At 46.7% G+C, this 22,599-nt stretch overlaps 1 protein-coding gene across 6 annotated transcripts in view; it reads left to right on the forward strand.

The window, feature by feature from the left end:
• Zfyve26 (zinc finger FYVE-type containing 26) overlaps positions 1-22,599 on the forward strand; it is a 64,700-nt gene that overhangs the window by 33,182 nt on the left and 8,919 nt on the right. For 5 of the 6 annotated variants that reach the window (XM_052739455.1, XM_052739460.1, XM_052739458.1 and 2 more), the window contains 11 exons: positions 1,688-1,934; positions 2,872-2,973; positions 5,838-6,001; positions 8,629-8,765; positions 10,649-10,680; positions 11,542-11,678; positions 12,996-13,216; positions 16,066-16,213; positions 16,470-16,679; positions 17,982-18,200; positions 21,436-21,633. In XM_052739455.1, coding sequence (XP_052595415.1) covers positions 1,688-1,934; positions 2,872-2,973; positions 5,838-6,001; positions 8,629-8,765; positions 10,649-10,680; positions 11,542-11,678; positions 12,996-13,216; positions 16,066-16,213; positions 16,470-16,679; positions 17,982-18,200; positions 21,436-21,633 — 1,815 coding nt within the window. The remainder of the gene's footprint in view (positions 1-1,687; positions 1,935-2,871; positions 2,974-5,837; positions 6,002-8,628; positions 8,766-10,648; positions 10,681-11,541; positions 11,679-12,995; positions 13,217-16,065; positions 16,214-16,469; positions 16,680-17,981; positions 18,201-21,435; positions 21,634-22,599) is intronic. The other variant, XM_052739459.1, reaches the window with a different exon arrangement.

The following is a 22,599-nucleotide window of genomic DNA, read 5'->3' on the forward strand; positions in this document are numbered from 1 at the left end:
CCATGTATAGGCTCTGGTGCCAGGCGCCTGCCTGCCACCCTTGGCCTGTGCTGTATAAACACTTAACCTGGCAGCTCACCGTGTCCTAAGTGAGTGTTCCAGGACTTGTCATAGTCTTTCTGCACTTCCTCCAAGGAGAGATTTGCCCGGTCATCTCAGGCTGTCCTCAGGCTTTCTATGGCACGTGCTGTATCACTGTTTCCTCAAGCCTGACCAAGTATTAGGATCACTGGCCTTTTAAAAAAAATATTGGTAGTTGACGTGCACACCAGACCAATTAAAAGTGGTCATGGGACAGGGACTAGTTCTCTTCCAAAAGAATTTGGATGTAAGGATTTAAAACTACTACTTGAGGGGCTCAGAGATGGCTCAGTGATTAAGAGCATTGGCTGCTCTTACGAAGGACCTGGGTTCAGTTCCCAGCATCCCTGTGAGGCTGCGCACAACTACGAGTTGTTCCAAGGGATTGGATGCCCTCTTCTGGCCTCCACAGGCACTGCATGCATATGGTGCATCATAGACAAGCAGGTACACACACACACACACACACACACACACACACACACAAATTGTATGATAGTACTGCATGATAGTCTATACTCATGGAAGAGGGTTATTTGTCTCAACAATTAAATGAGAAAATAGGTTAGAGACACCAATAGAAGATATTACAAACAAGACTCATTAATCCAGTCACCCGGGGTTTGGAGAGACAATGGGACCATCAACTCTTTTCTAATTCTGACTTTTCATATATACTGCCCACAAAATGAACAAGTGCCAAGAGTGCCATGGCACAGCCCTCAGGAGATGGTTTTTCCTTTTCATTTTTTTTCTTTCTGTTTTTTTTTTTTTTTTTGTGTGTGTGTGTGTGTGTGTGTGTGTGTCAATTTTGGGGTTGTTAGGTTTTGGCTATCTGTCCATTTGTTTTTGGTGGCCCAGTCACATGTAGCCCAGGCTGTTCCCGATCCTTCTGCCTCCACCTTCCGTATGCTGGGGTGTCAGGCGCCATCCACCACGTTAAGCTCTTCTTTTTTATTCATGTCACTTAATTAGTTGAGGGGAAATGGGGAAATGGTAGTCAGCAGAACAGAACCAGTGACCCCGTCTCAACCCTCGTGACCGACCGCTAAAGGGCATTTAGGTCTTCCTTTTATTAGGATGCTGGAGCTGCCAGGATCGGGCACCCTACTAACGTCACCTAGTATTGTTCGTTCTAACTAAAACCTCACATAGAATGATAGCATGGGTTAGGCAAAGCCCAACGATGCCTGGAGGGTCTAGGCCAGGGGGTCAGCTGGTGACCACCTGTAGGCCAGGCCTAGACCTCAGCCTGTTTTTTAAGTCAAGTTGTGTTGACACAGAACACATCCATTCATATATCCATTTGCCCGTGCTTGCTTCCATGCTACATTGACTGTTCATGCTGAGTAGGTTTTAGGTCCTAAAGTCTAACATATCTACTCTCTTACCCCTTACAGAAAAAGATTAGCAACCCCTTGTCTAGGTAAAGGTCCTAGGACACGTCTCCGTTGCCACCCAGAGGACTCAGAAGCTCAACCTTGCTTCCCAAATGACCCTTAGCGGGGCCGCAATAGGGCTCTGTCTCTGTAACCCTTTCACTTCCCTGCAAGCAAGCCTCTCCTGAAATGTGTGTATGATTTTCTTCGCTCTACCCTGCACACAGGTTCTCCTGACTCTGCCTGAGCAGCACCGGGCCAGCTGTGCCCACTTGTCCTCCAGCCCCCTGCTCATGCTGGAGCAGCTGCTGATGAACATGAAGGTGGACTGGGCCACCGTGGCCGTGCAGACTCTGCACCAGCTGCTGGCCGGACAGGAGATGAGCTTCACCCTGGACGAGGTTGACTCCTTGCTCTCCAGATATGCAGGGAAAGCCCTGGACCTCCCGTACCCTCTGAGGGAAAAGCGATCAGGTGACCGGCTGCGTGCTAGACAGCACTTCTACACTTCAGAAGAAATGCCACGCTACCCTTGGGTTCAATCTTCTCTCCTTACTGACTGAAAGGGAGATACAGCTCTTTGTTATTTAGGCAAGATCTGGATCTGAGGAGAAGGCTCAAACACTGTGTGCATGATAACACATAGGGGTTGAAAACGAGACGTTGCTGGAAAAATGTGCCTGGCTTTGACAGTGGGCTCCTAAGTGCTCTCATTTTTAGTGGGGTATGCTTCATTTCCAGGGTCACGGCAGACATCAGTTGTCTGGGAGCTGATTTAACTTCTTCTAGAATGAAGAAAAAATACTAGATGATGCTCCTGGCTGCCTTCCTATCCTCCAGGGGCATCATTTATTTAAGCGTCTTCCGCTCTCTCTGGGCATTTTTAAATTTATTGAAAAATCTGCTCCGTTGTCACATGTGCCTCAAACATGGCTTGATGGTTGTCACGTGTGCCTCAAACATGGCTTGATGGTTGTCACGTGTGCCTCAAACATGGCTTGATGGTTGTCACGTGTGCCTCAAACATGGCTTGATGGTTTTGTTTGCTTTTTGTGAAATTTAAAAAGCGTACATCTTTGCCTTAGAAGAGTTTTTGTTTGTTTGTTTGTTCTTTTTTTGGCTTTGGCTTTGGTTTTGGTTTTTTGAGACGGGGTTTCTCTGTGTAGCCCTGACTCTCCTGGAACTTGCTCTGTAGACCAGGCTGGCCTCAAACTCACAGAGATCTGCCTGTCTCTGCCTCCTGAGTGCTGAGATTGCCACCGCCCAGCCAGCTTAGAAGTTCTTTTACCATTCTGTTTATATTTAATGTAATCATGATGCCACAATCAACAAAGTCAACAGAGGCTTGCACTAAATGTATAGCATGGGAATAAAGATGCTTGTGGTAGACCAGCTCTTTCTCTTTCCACAGATTCTGTGATTCACCTCCAGGAACTTGTCCACCAAACCTCAGATTCTGAGACCCTGTCTAGATCATCATCAGCTGAGTTCTCTGCTGCTGCTGCTGCTCCTGGTAAGAACGTCTTATTCTGACCACCTCGTGCTTTCACTCTTTCTCTATTCCCACTTAAGAAATTCTTCTTTTTTTTTTTCATAATTTACTCCACTTTTTTACTTTTTTTAGTAGATTCAGCATACAGATGACTCATTATCTGTGACAATGGGTCTATAAAAGTCTCTGCAAACACTGAATCAGTGAGCCCTGAGATGTTACTCCAAGAGGAGGAAACTATGCATATGGGCATGTATACACACACACACACACACACACACACACACACACACACGCACACACACACACACACACACACACACACACACCCTACATAGATTATCTTATTAAAATCTAACAAAGTAACTCACCCTAGTAGATTCTATGTTCTCTGCCTCACAAAAGAGGCTCAGAAGTGACTTGCCTCGCTGACAAGTACCCAAGTCGGAATTCAAAATCTGTCCGTCTGTATGGAACCAGAGTTGCTTGCCCAGCCCTACCCTGCCCCCCACTATTTCCATACTCTTGTCACCACCTCCTGAGAGCTGAGACAAGAGGAAAGAATGTCACCTTAGTCAGCCTCTACTGAGAACCTGAATGGTGGGTGACTGAAAACTCTCTCCAGTCCAGACATGCCCACAAGTAGCTGTAATCGCCGAGGGAGCATTGATTTTGAGTTGTCTTAGTTTGCTTCTGAGACTGCCGTAAAATACTTACCAAAAGCAGCTTGAGAAGGAAGGAAGGGGTTTCCTTTATCTTACACTTCCAGGTAGCAGGTCATCACTGAGGGAAGTTAGACCAGGAACTGAAGCAGAGACCATGGAGAACACTGCTTACTGGCTTGCTCTCCATGGCCTACTCAGCTTGCTTTCTGATACAGCCCAGGACCATATGCCCAAGGGTGGCACAGTGGGCTGGACTGCACACACACACACACACATACATACACACACACACACACACACACCCCAATCATTAATCCAGAAAAGACCCTACAGACGTGCCCACAGGCAGTCTAAGGGAGGCAGTTCTTTAATTGAGGGACCGTCCCTCTTCCCATGTGACTCTAGTTTGTGCCGAGTTGACAAAACTAGCCAGCACAAGAGTATTGATTCTGAGGTTGCACATTAGGTGACTAGAAACATTATAAATGTGGAATCTGTTACTGAGGAGGATTAGCTATAGTTAGCCCTCATGAAAATTCTGGTGTCCGCACAACAGGCCTCCTTGGAGGCCTGAATTAGGCTTTGTCACCTTTCCACCTCACCCTTCTTTCCCAGTCTCCAGCCTGCTGCACGATGACCCTTATTTAGAAAAGGCTCAGCAGTTGTTTTGCCGAACAGTGAAGAGAGCAGGACTCTGGGCACTGCTAAGAAGCACTGTTTTCAGCTCTCCTCAGTTTCTATGGGTGGTGAAATTGCTCTTCTAGACAATAGAAATCTTAGATACCGTAAAGCAAAAACCCTGCCGTTTCCTGGCCATGCTTCACAATAACCTGTAGGCCTGAAGGGAGGGCCCAGACCCTGGGTATTTAAACAGCTTTGAGGCAACTCGAGCAGCTTTGGTGTGTGTGTGTGTGTGTGTGTGTGTGTGTGTGTGTGTGTGTGTGTGTGTGTGTTCTTGTTTCGTCTGTGTGCCTATCCTTCTAATGGGTTGTTTTCAAAAAGATCTCAGATATACATTATTTCACTTGTAAGTATGCTGTTATAAATTCCCAAAAGGCAAATGCTTTTACAGTATAAACCATTGAGAGCTGGAGAGATGGCTGAGCTGCTGAGAGCATGGACTCCTGTTGCAAAAGACCCAAGCTCAGTTCCCAGAACCCACACTGGGTGACTCACAACTGGTGGTAACTCCAGCTGCAGGGGAGTTAGCACCCCCTTCTGGATTCTGTAGGCACCTGCACTCACATGTGTGTATACCCACACATAGACACACACATAATGTGAAATAAAATAAAATCTTTTAAAAAAATCAAACCACAATGCTATTATTGGACCTCAACTCAAATTAAAAATGATTGTTATCAAATATCTAGTCAATATTGAAATATCCTCAGTTGTCACATCCTGTTGTTTGTTTGTTTACAGTTGTTTTGATTCTAAATCCAGTTCCAAATAACATCCACACGTGACATTTGGCTAAAGTATCTCACATCTGTTTTAATTAATTGGTCAGCCCCACCTCTTTATGAAAGAAACTAGGCCATTTATCCCAAGTGCTGGATTTCTTTTTTTTTTTTTTTGAGACAGAGTTTCTCTTTGCAGCCCAGGCTGTCCTGGAACTCACTCTGTAGACCAGGCTGGCCTCGCACTCAGAGTTCAGTCTGCATCTGTCTCCTAAGTGCTGGGATCACAGGTGTGCGCCACCACCCCTGGCCCACACGCTAGACTTTGCTGACTTCCTTTTATGACAATAAGGGTCTGTGCCCCTAAGTTTCCAGTGCACTGGTAGTGAGATCTAAGGCTTAGCTCAGTGTGGGCTTAGTGTTTTGTAAGTTGCATTTCTTTTCATTGTTAAATGATTAAATGATACGCTGTAGCACTTGTCAGCTCTCTCCCTCTTCCAGTGTGGTTCCCGGGGATCAAACTCAGGCCATGAGGTTTGTCAGCAAGCACCTTTTACCCACTGAACCATCACTGCCCCCCGCCACCACCACCACCACCCCGCCCCCCGCAAGGCTTAATGGTTTTGATTAATCATATTTGATAGATTTTGCTGTACATTTCCAATGGGGGACACACAATGACACCTGTCTCTCTTTTGTGACTCAAGCAGCCACTGATTATCACCTGGATCGATCACTCCAGGAGAGCCTTGTAAAATCGTAAAATTCAGTCTTTCCTTTCACTTAGGAGATTTTTTTCTCTGACTTCTCACTCCAGGAAGTGCCTTAGTCCGTTCCCCCAGTCCCAAGGAGAGGACTTCCCCTCAGACTCAGCCGCTGCTGGAGTTTGTGCCCCCAGAAGCACCCCCTGCCAGGGATCAGTGGGTCCCAGATGAGACTGAGAGCACCTGTATGGTCTGCTGCAGAGAGCACTTCACGATGGTAAGCAGCATCCTTCCTCAGCAGCACTCCAGGGAAAGAAAAGCAAAGTGCCAGGTTGTGAGCTTGAGTTCACGGTCACCTGTCCCCAAGAGGACCGTGATGTTTTCAGATCGCCAAACCTATGACTGGATCTACCTTTGACCTGACCTGAGTGTGTTTTCAGGATCCATTTATGAAGTAGGCATCCTCAAATAGCCTTAAATTATAAAACTGGCATTAATTAAATTATAAATTATAAAATATAAATTAATTAAATTATAAAAATGGCATTCTCATTGGATAATAAAGACAGGCAGGAGTCACCAAGTCTTTGGAGATTTCATATTTAGTTCCTAGGTCTTTCACAATAAGACAGTGACCTGGTAGTGGGTTATATATACTAATTCAGAAGAAAGAAGACTCAATTCCTCAGCTCTACTTCCTTTTTTTTTTTTTAAGATTTATTTATTTATTTATGTATACAGTGTTCTATCTGCATGCATGCCTGCACGTCAGAAGAGGGCACTAGATCTCTCGTTATAGATGGTTGTAAGCCACCATGTGGTTGCTGGGAAATGAACTCAGGACCTCTGGAAGAACAGGCAGTGCTCTTAACCTCTGAGCCATCTCTCCAGCCCCCTCAGCTGTACTTCCTAATAGCAATGTGACTATAAACATTTTTATCTCATAAGCCTATTATAAGCTACAGATGACATGTGAGTTGGCTCATGGACCTGTTAAAACTACATATGATTGCATATGATAGCACAGTTAATACCAGCACCTGTCTAGAGGATCAGTTCAGCACTGATGTCAGCAGTAGTGATGTAATTTCTCTGTATCTCTTCATCTATGGAAGAGTACAGAATGATTATCAACCTCCAGAAATTAAATGAAGCAATACTTCCTTAAAAACAAAAATAGTTGGAGGGGCCTCTGTATGCAGCTCACTTGGTAGAGTGATGGCCTACCATGGACAAAGCCACAGGTTCAGTCCCAGTACCACTTAAAATGGATGTGATGATCCACATCTATAGCTCCCATACTCAGGAGGTAGAGGCTGGAGGATCAGCAGTTCAAGGTCATCCTCAGTGATGTAGTGAGTTTGGGGCCAGCCTGAGCTACAAGAGACACTGCCTAGTTAGATAGATAGATAGGTAGATACATACATACATACATACATACATACATACATACATAGATGCTGGAGAGATAGCTCAGTGGTTAAGAATGCTTGCTGTTCTTACAGAAGACCTGAGTTCAGCTCCTAGCACCTATACCAGGCAGCTCACAACTTCTTGTAACTCCAGTTCTAGGGGATCTTGTGCCCTCTTCTAGCCTCTTTGGACACCGATCTCACATGCACAACCCCCTACCCAAAGACAAAGACACATAAATGAAACTATAAAAAAGCTTTAAACTTTTAATGTCCTAAACCACTTGGTAAAGGCTGCCTTCTCACTTTACCATCATCAGCTATGGAAGCATGATCCTCACTGGCTAAGCAGAGCTCTTCTTCCTTACTGAATTTTCAAATTTGTATTTGGCTTACTAAACGTGGAATCTGTTAATAATGAAGATTAGCTATTTTCAGTGAAGATCCGCTGTCCGCACAGACCACGAGCTCCTAGGAGGCCTCAGCTATGCTTCAGTCACTGTTTCAGCACCCCGTTTCCCCAGTCTCCAGTCCCCTGCACTATGGCCACATTCAGAAGGAGCTCAGCAGTTATTTTGCCAAATGGTCAAGAGAGCAGGATTCCGGGGTCCCCTCCTGGGTTTTGCTATAGTTCAGGCTGGCTTAGAACTCTCTGTTTAGCCCAGGGTAGCCTCAGAGTCTCAGCAATCCTCCTGCCTCAGCCTCCCAAGTGGTGGGATTATAGGTGTGAGCGACCATGCCCACCCTCCTGTTGCTTTTCGGAATGTCTCCAAATGTTGCTTTGGAGCCGCCCTTCTTAGGAGCCGTTGACGGCAGACTGCCCAGGACTTGGAACACTTGTCCCTCAGTTTGGAAGGCTTTTGTTTGTTTTGTTTTTCTTTTCTTTTGTGTGTATGGGGAAGGGTGTGGGGACCCACAGAGGCTCCCTAGTAAGGCCTTACTTAAGGTCAGAAAGTCTGAGCTTGCTTTGCCCATCAGGGCTGCATAATTGGATGATTTGGCCAGGGGCATGGTTACCAGGTGTTTGGATGGGTCTACACTTGGCTGTACGTTGTGCTTTGATCTTGAAAGGGGGTCCCCTTGGTAGTGTATAAAAAGGTCCATTAGAATAAATCTCAAGAGGACTGGATATCAACCCAGGGCCCTCCCGAAGCTATCCTGTGTCTCTGTCTTTGTCTCCGTCTGTATTTCTACTATTACTTCCTCATTCCTCTCTCCTCCCCACCCAAAGAACCCTTCACAGGTCAGAGCTGGCCTCCAACAGAAGGAGGAGGCGTTGAGGATCAAACCCAGGGCTTTGTGCACTAAGCTAAATCCCCAATCCCCTAAACGTGACTTTTTGAGGACCAGGGCTAGTGTACTAGCTCATTTTCAGTGAAAACCCAAGTGCCTGGTATTCTTAATAAGGCATGGTTGACAAAAACCAAGTATACATGTACGGGCAGTAATCTCACTTTCATCCCTCCCCTTTCCTTCCGTTGACTGTCCTCAGTTTAACAGGCGTCATCACTGTCGCCGCTGTGGGCGTCTAGTGTGTGGTTCCTGCTCCACTAAGAAAATGGTGGTGGACGGCTGCAGAGAAAACCCTGCACGCGTGTGTGACCAGTGCTACGGTTACTACAACAAAGAGTGAGTGTCTGCAGCAGGGCTGATGCCGGCTGGACCGCTGTCATCACCCCAGGGTCCTAACATTCCTGGCACTCCCACTGGGCAGTGTATTGAACCTGTTACACTCACAGAGATGTTGTTTAACATGCACACTGGCAGCGTCGTTAACTGTACTGTGAAATGCTTACAGAATGACCTTGTCAGAGAAGCTTCTGCATGGGAAGTAGGGATGAGAAGGAAGTGTTCAGAGTTCTTGCAGGCTGGTTTTTCTGAAACCAAGACACTCTGGTCCTTGGCTGTTCCACACACTGAGGTCACGATCTCACTCGGCCACCTCTCCTGCTTCCTGGTCACTCCAGCTTCATGTGGCTCCAGTTGGACTCAGGACCTGTCCACACCCACTGAATGTTTGGGCTCATTTGCTTCAGCTCTAAACTGAGTAATCCTCCTGGCTGGTGACTCCTAGACCAGCCCTTACACTTTCTTACATATGGTTAACTTCCAGATACATTTCAGAACCTGCCCCTCCTTCTGGCAAGGCAGATGGATGAAGACGTTGTTTTCTGACTTGGATTTTTTCCTACTACTTCTCAATGAGAGTGGGAAGTGTAAGGCTCGTAGGGCACCTGGGGGAAATCATCCATACAAAAGCAATATTGCTTTAGATTCTTATGTTTTATTTCACTTAGCAAACTTAACTAGATTTTTTTCTTCTACTCATTAGCAGTGTGGGCCATTATTTGCCATAATGAGTGTTGATTGCATAGGAAGGAAGACATGCCATACACATTGTACAGTTCCTGAAACCCTAACCTATCACGTTGTGCCTTCCTCTGTCAGGTGTAGGACAGGGGTTACCCAAACACCGTCCTTACTGGGTTGTAAGTGAGCAGTCAATATTGATGGGGATTCTTTTACCAGCGGTCACTCTGCAGTAGTTAATTACCCTAAAGGAGCCCCTTTAAAGAGAGACAGCCAATAAACACAGTACAAAGTGGTTGGGTAAGTACAGTGATGACTGTACACACAGATTGGCCAGATAGTCGGGAGAGTTTCCTGGAGGGGACCCCAGGAAATGAGTCTTCGAGAATGAGGAGTTGGTAGGAAAGAAACCTGAAAAGGAACAGAGCGAAAAAGAAACATTATGCCCAGAGGTCGGAGAGACACATCAAAGGCAGAGAGAGGCAGGAGAAGAAATTGACCATTTGAGGAGCTGTGAGTAGGGAGGTGGCAGGATAGGGTTCTGATCAGCGAACCCTATATTAAAGCTGGCAGCTGAATCCAGAAGACCTAAACACTGGCACAAGACTTGGGCTTGCTCCCTGGTGCCATCATGGACTGAGGTTGGCCAGCATGCCCTTTGTACTCATTTTAAACTTGATCCTTGGTGGCACCAGTAGAAGCTGACCAGAGCTGATGGTGGAGCAAGGGGACCTTCACAGCTTGAGGACAGGGCATGGGTGAAAGGAGATCGCTAAAGAGATAGTCAGGGCAGGTCTCAAGGACCTTTCTCCTCAGCTGTGAATGTGGAGTCCTTTCAACCTGAGCAGCTTCTGAAGGATTCTTCAGCAGGAGCAGAATGAGACCAGATTTGAATTCTTGAACTCTTGCTACAGCGACAAGCAGAGGCTAGGTAGTCAAAATCAGAGAGTTACTGCCAATAAAAAAAAAAAAAATGGTGCGGTCCCCCTCAGACACAGAGAGATGGGGACATTTAAATGGCTATGTAAGAGATAAAGTGGAGAGAGCAGGGCAAGAGATGGTTGTGACCAGTGGGGGAGAGAAAGAGTTAATGCGTGATTGATCCCCTGATCAGTGACCGATAGAGCAAATGTTGCTGTCGTTCACTAAGCCAAAGCAGAGAAGCAGTGGTTGAGGCATTTCGTTTTTCTTTGTGTTTCTAGTGCACCAGAGGAGAGCCCGTGCCAGTCAGAAGGTAAGGCCCGACTGCATTCTCTGCGGCTCTGTGTATGGGCAGGAGTTGGCTCCCTTGCCACTGCACCAGCCTCAGCTGATAGCCATATGGCACCTCAGTCCACTTGGTGGCTTTTCTATCGCTGTTTCCCTTGACATTCTTCACATTAACCGTTCTCAAGGCCCATTAGCTTCCAGCACCAGGAAAGCCAAGGACCAATGAATTCGGTGCTTATCTATTGTAAGCTACCCCATCTGCTGCACGCCCGCTCCCCTCCTCCATTGTCCTGTCATCCAGTTCTTTGTCCTTACCCTCAGATGATCACTGTTAACAGTTTGGCCAATATCTTTCCACAGCAGGTTAGTTTTTTTGGAGTAGCCAACGGTTGAGCCATATCTTTCAGGGTTTCTTGTGTGAAGCATCAGTCATGTCACAAATACTGTGACATTTATCCCAGACCTATGCCTGGGGAAGAGGACCTGAAGTATCTAATGGCGTTTCTTAAAGAAAACAAAAGGGAAGTGGGGAGGGTGCTAGAAAAATGTCTTAGCAGTTAAGAACATTTACTGTTCTTGCAGAGGACCCAGGTTTGGTTCCCAGCACCCAAACTGAGTAACTCAACTGCCTGTAACTCTTAATTCCAGGAGATCTGATGCCCTCTTCTGGCCTCTGCGGGTACAAGCAGACACATGGTACACATAAAGTCCTGCAGGCACACACACAAACAAGTAAACAAATCTTTTAAAAAGGAAAGAAAAGGGACCAAGGAGAGAGAAAGGGACCCTCAGACAGCAGGTAGATGTCTGCCTGTGACACGCACCAGCTTGTCAGTCTGCATGACCACCGAGTGACTGACATGTGATTGACAGCTCCCTTCTTTAGTTTCAGACAGCTCTAAGAATGAAAGCCCTCCATATTCAGCTGTGGTGAGAGTCCCCAAAGCAGCTGAGGTGGAATGGATCTTGAGTCTAAATGAGGAAGAAAATGAGCTGGTTCGGAGTGAATTTTACTATGAGCAGGTAATAACAATAAAATGTGATGGTCACTTGAGTTTCTTTATGACGTCTAACAGTATAACAGGGAATACAGAGGTTCTAACTACAGCCTGGTCCTTGCTTGCTTATTATACAATTATATGAGAGCTACAACAAGTAAACCAGTTAGGCAGAATATGAGGAACATCTCGCGAAATGTACAGGAAGAAACCAGGAAGAGGGGTAAGAGTGTGGTGAGCAGAAATTCGGAATTGCAAGGGGGTGAAAGTAGGGGAAGGAGAGGGCACAAACTGAACTGTGTGGGGGAACGGGGAGATGGCTCAGTCAATGGTAAAGTGCTTCTCATGCAAGCATGAGAACCTGAGTTTGGATCCCAGCATCCACCAAAAAAAAAAAAAAACCAAGTGCAACATCATGTGCTTATATAGTCCCAGCCCTGAGGAGGCAGAGACAGGCAGAACCCTGGGGCTTGCTGCCTAGCAAGCTCTAGCTGAATCAACAAGTTCCAGGTTCAGTGAGAGACCCTGACTCCAAAAAAAATAAGATGGAGAGCCATTCAGGAAGATACCCAATGTCAACCTCTGGCCTTGACACACACATGCACACACAAGTGCATATGCACACCTTCACACGAATGCATAACCACAACACAAACACATACACACCACCACAACAACAAAACTAAACTAAAATATCTGAGCCAAGGCACTGAGTCAAAAATCACAGGGCATGATTAGGACATCAGAAGATAGTATTGATGAAGTATTGGTAATGTGGTAAGATTGAGAAAGACTATTTATATATAAAACTATGAATTCTTAGGTAAGAAATGACTATTTGATAGGCATGAGCACCTAGGAAATTTTACAGATATGCTTTAGAGTTATTGATCTGGCAGCAGCGTGTTCAGGACTTGAAACGGTGACTTCAGCTAAGTGAGTGACTGTTGTCATCTAAGCCACTGAAAAGAACAAGCATGATTGCAATTGTGGGACAGGAGACCAGAAAAAGGAGGCCACCTGTGGATATTGTCAAGAAGTAGGAAGTGAGTTCCCAGACAGCCATGGCTATGTGGAGACTATGTCTCAAAAAAAAGAAGTAGGAATCGTAGACATAACTGTCCTCTTTCCACAGTGTGACAAAACCTAGCAGCCAGAGCTCCGGCAATGAAACCTTGAGCATCTGAAATGTGGCTGGCTCTGCTTCTGCTTTGCTGTGGACTATGCGGTTTCTTCCTGCAGTGGTTTCCAGCCTTTTGAAGTGGGAATGGTGATTTCTGCCACACAGCGGCCTTTTCAACAACGCTCTCACTGTCTTGTTCTCCCTTCCTGCCCTGAGCAGGCCCCCAGCGCCTCCCTGTGCATCGCCATCCTGAACCTGCACCGAGACAGCATTGCCTGCGGTCACCAGCTGATCGAGCACTGCTGCCAGCTGTCCAAGGGCCTCACCAACCCAGAGCTGGATGCAGGGCTGCTCATAGACATCATGAAGCAGCTGCTCTTCAGCGCCAAGATGATGTTTGTCAAGGCTGGCCAAAGCCAGGACTTGGCGCTTTGTGACAGGTACATAAGAATGAGCCTCCTTTCTTTCTTTATTTCTTTTGTTTTTCGAGACAGTGTTTCTCTGTGTAGTTTTTGTGCCTGTCCTGGATCTCGCTCTGTCTGTAGACCAGGCTGGCCTCGAACTCACAGAGATCCGCCTGGCTCTGCCTCCCGAGTGCTGGTATTAAAGGCGTGCACCACTGCCGCCAGGTGAGCCTCCATTCTTCTACCTGGTGGCAGTTTTTATCTGGCTTCCTCTTCTGACCCTACTATGACTTTTCATCTTCCCATCCTCTCTAACAATGCATCTCATTTTGGTGTTAATGAACTATAAGTACCTGGTTGTCCTCGCCCTTTGTCAGCCTATGTCCTTTTCTTTTTCAAAACCCTCAAAAACAGATTGTGTTCATTTGCGTTCTATTACTATGACAAAACACCATGACTAAAAGCAATTCTGGGAGGAAAGGGCTTATTCAGCATACGGTTCCACATCACAGTCCATCCCAGAAGGAAGTCAGGGCAGGAACCTGGAGGCAGGAACTGAAGCAGAGGCCATAGAGGAACACTGCTTACTACACTGCACATCCTTTCTTCTACCACCCAGGACCACCTGTCCAGGAGTGGCACCTCCCCCAGTGAGCTGGGCCCACCCACATCAATCATTAGTCAAGAAAATACCCTACAGACTTGTCTAGGCCCATCTTCTGGAGGTATTTTCTCAATTGAGAGTCCCTCTTCCCAAATCAATCCAGCTTCTGTCCAGTTGACATAAAACTAGCCAGCACGTGGTTTCCCTGCTTACACCTTAACTAGATAATTTGTCATTAAAGTCATTTAGGGAAGTAGCTTTTGTGTCTGTGGAACTCTCTGGTTTTTAGTGATTAACCTTACACAGAACTCCACCCCAGTCTTGACTGTGACCTCTAGGACTTCTGGATAAAGAGTCTATAAAAACATTTTGGGGCCACCACGCCTCACTCCCTGAAGTTGATCTCTGGGACCCACATGGTGGAAGGAGAGAACCAACTCCCACAAGCCCTGTGCCCTCCACACACATGCTGTAGCACCAGCATGCTCCAACACACACACAAGAAGAAAGAAATGTTTTGTTTTGTTTTTTTTAATTGGGGAAGCAGTGGGCTCCTGATTCATGGTAGGATTGTGAGTCATCTGTGGAAATAGGGAAGATGTGACTGGTGCTCAGACCTCTGTTCTCCCTCAGATTCCTGCGCAACCTGCTTTGACTCCATTCATTAACCTGACAATAAAAACTCCTAATTCCTCCTTACCCACCCAGATACATGACTCACGAAGTGAGGCCAGCACCAGTTCCCAACAGCCTCGGGAGCCAGGGACAGAGAGTGCTTTGAAGCATAAATGTCTCCCTCAAGCTCAGAGCACAGGCCTACTCCATCACCTTTTAACACTCGAGCCTCAGACAAGGCTGCTAACCCCATGGGCCCCTATGGGTGGCGGAGATGGAGGAAGCCCTCACTCCCACAGAGTTCTCACCCCTGCAAGCAGTTGTGGGATTCCTGGACGATTTACAGCACTGACTTGAAATCATACCTTCTTTCTCCCTCACCCTACATTCACATACATTTGTATGATGACTTCATGTCATTTTCTCCATGGGAGAGGACTCTTCTCTGCTGTATATTACCATACAAACCAAATTATTGTGTTTTTAACTATGTCCCCTTCTGATGGATAAACAGATAAAAATGAATGTATTTCAAAACCAACAAACAAAAAACACATCATCTAGTTCAAATGTTTTCGTTTTCCAAATGGAGAGTTATAGTATGGCTTCGAATCTGATTTTACACACTGTCCTTTCGTATCACTAAAGGTGTGGAATCCAAGAAAACTGCTAAGCAGACGAGTCAGGAGCCACAGGTTTTCTGCTGTAGTTCTGAGACAGAGCCAGGAACCGTGGGTGTGAGCTTGCCACAGCAGGCCAAATGAATGGTGTAGCCCTCCGGACTCTGTATCGATAAGGTTTTTCCAGTCCTCGGGTATCAGGAGTAAGCTTGCCAAAGGGGTAAGGAGTGAGATTGTCAGTGGGATATAAGGAAGGCCACTCTTGGCATGGGAGAGAGAGAATCTGAAGTCCAGGAGCCCAGACTCGAAGGGGCCAAGGTACCTCTGCTGGTGCCGGCTCCACTGTCCAGACCAGGAATGTGGGTCAGTGGGTGTTGTTTTTTGTTTCTGAAGAATGATTTTTATTTTATATGCACGAATGTTTGTCTGTGTGTGTATGTGTACCACAAGTGTGCCAGGTGCCCACAGAATCCAGAAGATGGTGTCAGGTCCCCTGAAACTGAAGTTACAGGAGATTGTGAGCCATCATGTGGGTGCTAAAAACCAAACCCAGGTCCTCTGGAAAAGCAGCCAGTGTTTCTAACTGGTGAGCCATCTCTCCAGCCTGAGTCAATGATTCTTGTTCCATATTCTCTTGAAACCAAGTAAGTTTCCAAAGAGCCAAAAGCAAATGGGTAACTTGTGAGCTCCAGTATTCAATGTAGAGGCCTTGTCTCAGACAGAAACCCAGGGCATCCCTACTCAAACATAAACTAACAAGTGCTACCAAAGTTCCAGACGCTATCCGAAGCTCTTCATTTGACACATTTCATTTTATACTTAAAAATTTCTGCTTTATATCCACTTAACAGGTGAGTGAGTTGAGGTAGGTCTCAGAGCTATTAAGTTTGAAGTGGGGTTAAAAGAGTCTGACTCTAGAACCTTTGGAGTACCTAGTCTCATGATCACAATTAACATTGAAGATGCTAAAGGTGTGGAACCTTCAAGCAACGATTGCTCCAGAACTCCACACGGCCTCATTTGCGGTGCCCTCTTTCTCCCTGTAGTTACATCAGCAAAGTAGACGTCCTGCATATCTTAGTCACTGCTGCCTATCGTCATGTGCCATCTCTAGACCAGATCTTGCAGCCAGCTGCAGTAACCAGACTGAGGAACCAGCTCCTGGAAGCTGAGTACTACCAACTGGGTGTTGAGGTGAGGCAAAGATAAAGCATCCTTCTACCCTCCCCCTCTGTCACGAATGGCCTTTGCTCAGCCTTGGAAACGGGCCTCGCCATCTCTCCATTGTCCGGATCATGGATGCATCCAGGGCACAACCAGCTTGCCAGTGTGAGAATTACAGCACGTGGAGGGTGGGCAGGTGGTTGGGGCAAAGGAACAGAATGGCTTGGGAAGACTCCTAGACCTGAATGTAGACACTTCTCACAGATGGAGCAATTTTTTCCTCCAGGTCTCTACCAAGACCGGGCTTGATTCCACAGGGGCGTGGCATGCCTGGGGCATGGCCTGCCTCAAAGCTGGGAACCTCACTGCTGCACGGGAGAAGTTCAGTCGCTGCCTGAAGCCTCCCCTTGACCTCAATCAGTTGAGTCATGGCTCAAGGCTTGTCCAGGACGTGGTTGAGTACCTGGAGTCCACAGTGAGACCCCTCGTGTCCTTGGTAAGAGCAAAGCAGGCACAGTGCCCATCCAGTAAGAGGCTAGGAACAGTAAGAATCCAGGGAGAGGACTGGCTTCAGTTCAGTTCATAGTGCAGGTTTGGACTCAGAGGCTGCTAGGCTGGTGTGTGTGTGTGTGTGTGTGTGTGTGTGTGTGTGTGTGTGTGTGTGTGATGTGTAGTTAAATAAGTGACTATATGGTTAGATAAGTAACCCAAAGTCAATATTTTAAAAGAAACTATAGAGGTACAAAAAAAGTCAAAATCACATACCCAGATTACTTAGTTTTAATATTCAATTTTTTTGGGGGGGTTATTCATTTTTTCAGTTTGTGCATTGAGTGTATTGTAGTGTATTCGTGTGTATACATGTGTACTCACCTATTCTTGCATGTGTGGAGGGCAGAGGTTGCTGTTAACAGTCTTCTTCTATCACTCTTTACATTTGTTTTGAGTGTGTGTATGTGCCTGAGCCCATACACTCATGGAGGTGAGAGGACAACTTGCAGAGTCAGTTCTTGCCTCCCACCAGTGAGCTCCCAGGATCAAGTTCAAAGGTCAGGCTGGTTTCAGATGCCTTTACTGGCAGAACCATCTTGCCACACTCCACTTCGTTTTCTTTCCAAACAGGGTCTGTCACTGAACCTGGCACTCACTGTTTCCAGTAGACTAACTCTCCGGTTAGCCCCTAGCCCCTAGAATCTGCCTATCTGAACACTGGGTGATAGATGCACACCAGTATGCCATCCTTGACGGGGGTGCTAGGGTCCACAGACTTACAGCACTCTGACCACTGAGCCATCTCCCAGTCCCTGGCTTTATTTTGTATAATCCAGAACAGCCTTGAACTCATGAATCCTAGATCTCAGCCTTGTGCACACTGCCACAGCCCATCGAGTGTTAAGATTTGTTGAGAGCCAGGCCTAGTGATGCACGCCTCTAGTCCACACTGCTTGGAAGCTGGGGATGGGAGTGGGGGTTGGAAGAGGGAGAACCGCTTCTTAACTTCTTAAGCCCTGGAGTTCAAAGCCAAATTGGGTAACACAGGAAGACTGTCTCAATAAACAACAAAAATGGAACTAAATTTCTTGTGTTTATGCTTTTGAATGAAACTTGAGTGGTACCCTATTGGAGAGAATTTTGTGTCCTACCTGTTTTTCTACTCCTAAAACCGCAGTATTTTTCCTCCACCCTGTTAAATGTCCCTCAGGCCTCACATAGAGGCACGTGGGCCTCCGCCCGCCTCTAGCGGCTGCGCAGACTCAGTGCTTTCCACCTTTTCTCTCACATCCTCTTTTCCTGCCAGCAGGATGACGATTACTTCGCCACCCTGAGGGAACTGGAAGCCACCCTGCGAACCCAGAGCCTCTCCCTCGAGGTGATTCCTGAGGGAAAGATCATGAGCAACACCTACTACCAGGAGTGCCTCTTCTACCTGCACGACTACGGCACCAACCTGGCCATCGTCAGCTTCTACGTGAGACACAACTGCCTTCGGGAAGCCCTGCTGTTCCTGCTCAACAAGGTGGGGCGCCCAGACGCGGCGGTCCGAGGGCAGTGGCCGCCCGCCTTGACCACCCCCGTAGACTTAACTCAGTGTCCAGCTGTGAGGTCAAAAAGGCTCGGTCTATACAGTCATCTGATGAGGTCTGCAAGTCTTAAATGACATCCCAAGTTTCCCTCCTGACCAGCAATACCAAATCCATCCCTTCCCCCACAGCGCAGTCGTGGAATCTCAGGCACATCGCCGAACCCCTTGGTTTCCACCTGGCCTAGGAGAGTGTGTACCTAGAGCTGTTACAGAGATGAGCACCCCAAGTGTGTACGTGTGTACGTGAGGAAGCAGCACGGCCTCTCCTTGTTTTTCTCTCACTCCCCTGCCACCTCCCACTGGAGGCAAGATCACCAAGAGCATTACTTGCTTGGTCACTACCCTTTTGTTTACTTATCTAGAGGGGGGTGGGTGTCTGTACACAAGGGCCATGGTGCATGTGGGGTCAGAAGACAACTTGCAGAAGTCAGTTCTCACCTTCCACCTTTGAGGCGGGGAGTCTTGTCTCTGCACTGTTCTGTAGACTCTAGGCTAGCTGGCCCATAAGCTTCTTTCACTGCCTCCCATCTCTCCATAGGGGTCCTGAGCTTACAGATACACGCGCCTGCTTATTGCATGGTTCCAAGGACCAAAGTCAGTGGTCAGGTTGCATAACAAGACCTCTTACCCTCTGAGCTATCTCCTAGGTCTGGAATTCCTATTTTATCTCAACATTCCAATGGTAACTTTCTGACAAAGTGACCGATATTTACCAAATTCCATAGGAAACTGAAGGAGCTTACCAGACTAACGTTGTTCAGCCATACTAAATCAGGACAGCATCCAACATTAGTTTGCAAATAGACACTTCTTCTAGATGACTCCAAGAGAAATCCAGCATCATAATCAGACCCTTACAGGACAGTGAAAGGGAGACTGTTGCGTGGCTACTACCGTGTGTCGGCTGCTAACCTTGTCTTAAGAACTGTGTTGAATGAGTCTGATTATTTGGAATTTAATATTCCCTTTCCCTCTCTCTCCACGTGAGTTGGGAAGTAAAGATGTTTCTACCAGGTACAGACTGAGAGTGTAAAGCATCAGGTCCTGTTGCCTTGGATAAGTGCAGCCAGAGGTACACTGCTTATCTTGTTGCCCGAGTGGAAGCTGACAGCAGCACTGCCCTTGCTTTGCAGTTGACAAAGCCAGGAAGGAAGCCTGCTCCCTTGTCCCCGTCATCAGCTACCCTCGAACTTGTTCACGAGCCCCGCCTTTGTCCTCATGCAAACAGGGGTGCAGAAAGAAGAAGGCACCGAAAATGACACTTGAGCACCTACTGTGTTAGCGTTTCTGTGTGTTCCTTTTCCTGTCACACTGCCCTCCGTGTAAACTTCCTACACATCACACCCTCTCCCCAAAGGGCCTTCGCAAATCATTAGGGTGAAAGCCAACTCCTTAGCATGCAGCTGGACCTCAAGATCTATCTCCCATATTTCTGATTTCTTTTTCACCACAAATGCTATTGATACTCCATATTCCAGACTCACCAAAATGTCAACATTGTTATCTTTATTAGTCTTCATGCACTGTTCCATCTATCCAGAATGCCCTGCCCCTCCTTGTTTTCTTGGGAGAAATTCTGTTCATCCTTTCAAGTATAACAGAGGTTAAACATCCATAGAACAGGAGCACACACTTGGGAGGCAGAGTCAGGCAGAGTTCTGTGAGTTCAAGGCCAGCCTGCTCTATATTTCAAGTTCCAGGACAGTCGGGACTATGTAGAAAGGCCCTGTATCAAAAGAGGAAGAGGAGGAAGAGCATGAAAGAAGAGAGGGAGGCAGAAGAGGGCAGAGGCCTAAAGGTAGAGAGGGGACAGGGCAGCAGAGGAGGCAGACGAAGAGTAGGGTTACAAAATATTAGATGGGGTGCCCGAGGAGGTGGCATCTGAGTAAAGGGCTGAAAGACACAAGAACAACTGGAGGAATTGTGCTCCAGGCAGAGGACGTAGCAAATACAGAGGTCAGCGTGGCTGAAGCCAGGAGAAAAGGGGACAGGGTAGTGTCGGGTACCATTGGGAAGGCAATAGCTAGATCATGTAGTACATGTAGACACTGTGAGGATCTGGCCTGTATAGTTAATGAGAAGCAAAATCACTAGAGATCATGAACAGAAGAGTAACTTTATCCGACTCAGGTGTCAACAAAATGGATTTGTTGACTTTCTATGGAAGAGACAGAGTGGGAGATGGTAGAGCATGGAGAGGGCTTTTTCGATAATCCAGGTGAACGTGATGGTGGTGTGCGTCACCTTGTGGGTGTGAGACGTGGGCAGCTTCTGCGTGTGCTTCAGTGGTAGAACCTGCTGATGTGTTTTTTATCAGAGTTTGAGGAGAAAAATGGTCCTGAGACTTTTGACCTGAGCTACTGGAAGGATGGTATCATGACTGAGAAAGGGGAGAGTGTGGGAGGAGCAGGTTTTGGAGAACAATCAAGAATGCAGTTTTTGTGTGTTGGATTTGTTGGCTTTGTGGGAAGTCATGTTGAGAGGCAGCTGGGTCCCACAGGAGATGCAGTTTAGGAAGTCCAGGGAGATGAGCAGGCTGGAGATAAAGGTGTGGATATCATCACACACAGCATGGAAAGTCACGAGACTGGATAACATCACTAGGAAAGTAGAGATAGAAAAAGAGTCCTACACGGATGAGAGAAACCAGCCAAGGAAATTGAGTGCCCAGAGATGTTGAAAGAAAACCTAGAGAGGCTGGTTTCTAGTGAAGAAAATTTTTTCTCAATTAAAAACGAAAATTATCAGCTTAACGTTTTTTAGGGAGGAGGAAGTCATTATTCTGTCAAAAGCTGCTGAGCCCACTGGGGACAGTAAGTCAGTCTTCTAGCATGTGAGAGGCTCTGGATTTGATCCTCAACACCACAAAGAACTGAAACTGATAGAATTAACAGTGTAGAGATTCCTTATTAGCTGCGTGCAGTGCCAATTGCATTTGGGGGCAAAAATGATATTGGGATAAATCCTAGGAGAGGAAGAAGAGCAGTGAGTGTAGAGAGCCATTCAAGGAAGGAGTGGAGCATCGTTGGAGAGGGGTTCTCAGAGGAACCTGTGATGCAGAGGTGAGGACGCACTGCCCTAGGAGGATGCTGAGGTTCAGAGCAAGTCCTAGACTGCCAGGACCAGTCCCACGCTTGTGGCTTTTTACCTTCCTTCTCTCCTGCTCCAGGAAAGCCCTCCAGAAGTCTTCATCGAAGGCATCTTCCAGCCGAGCTATAAAAGTGGGAAGTTACACACTTTGGAAAACCTACTGGAATCCATTGATCCAACCTTGGAGAGCTGGGGAACATACCTGATGGCCGCCTGCCAGCATCTGCAGAAGAAGAACTACTACCACATTCTGTATGAGCTGCAGCAGTTTATGAAGGTAAGTAATAACAAGCCATCCTCCATTCCATTCCGTCACTGGTGCTTTGTCATGCAGGAGAGGCTGTGCAAGATGAGGGAACAGGACAGTCATTTGATCCCTGACCTTGGTATTTGACCCTATGGAGCAAATAAATCCACCGTGCTCTTCAACATTGTTAAATATTTAGACTTTCATCCTACACTTAGAGCCAAACTTTAATCTTGTCCATAATAGCATTCTTCAGAATACAAAAAATATCAGGCTGGACAGATGGCTCAGTGGTTAAGTGAACTGCCTGCTCTTCCAGAGGATCCAGGTTCAATTCCCAGCACCCACGTGGTGACTCATAATCATCTATAACTCCAGTCCCTGAAGATCTGATGCGCTCTTCTGACCTCCTCGGATGCCAGGCATGCACGTGGTGCACAGACATACATGCAGGCAAAATACTCATACACATAAAATAAAATAAAAATAATTTTTAAAAAAAAGAACTCAAGGTGAACAAGAATTAGAAGAGGAAAAGAAAGAAAAAAGGAAGGAAGGAAGAAGATACCGAATCCGTAATGAATGATGTTCTGGAAAGCTAAAATTAGAAGAAATTAACGAAAGGAGGAGAACCCAGTTTCCCCTCTCTGTAGATTCTCAGTACTGTAATCTCAAAGAAATGAGATCATCTGATGCCAAGTTAAGACTGAATTTGTACTTAATGGAGAATGGGAAGGATCTTCTTTGAGAACTCTACAGTGGTGAGATAATATCCCACCCAAGAGCTTGACAGGCAGTTCACTTTAGGGTCTCTGGGCCCCTGTAATCACTGACGTAAAATGCTGCTCAGCTAGTGATAGGGTCGGCACTGGTACTTATCAGGGAGAAAGCGAGGCTCTAGGGATGAAGACATGACAGGGCCAGAACCTGAAGGTCTGCTTTATCAGGGAGAATCAGATCAGGATGCTCATGACACCCACCCTACCACCCCACCCC

The sequence above is a fragment of the Peromyscus californicus genome, unplaced genomic scaffold, assembly GCF_007827085.1.
Source record: "Peromyscus californicus insignis strain IS unplaced genomic scaffold, ASM782708v3 Scaffold_15__1_contigs__length_86483966, whole genome shotgun sequence".
In the NCBI taxonomy this organism is placed as follows: domain Eukaryota; kingdom Metazoa; phylum Chordata; class Mammalia; order Rodentia; family Cricetidae; genus Peromyscus; species Peromyscus californicus.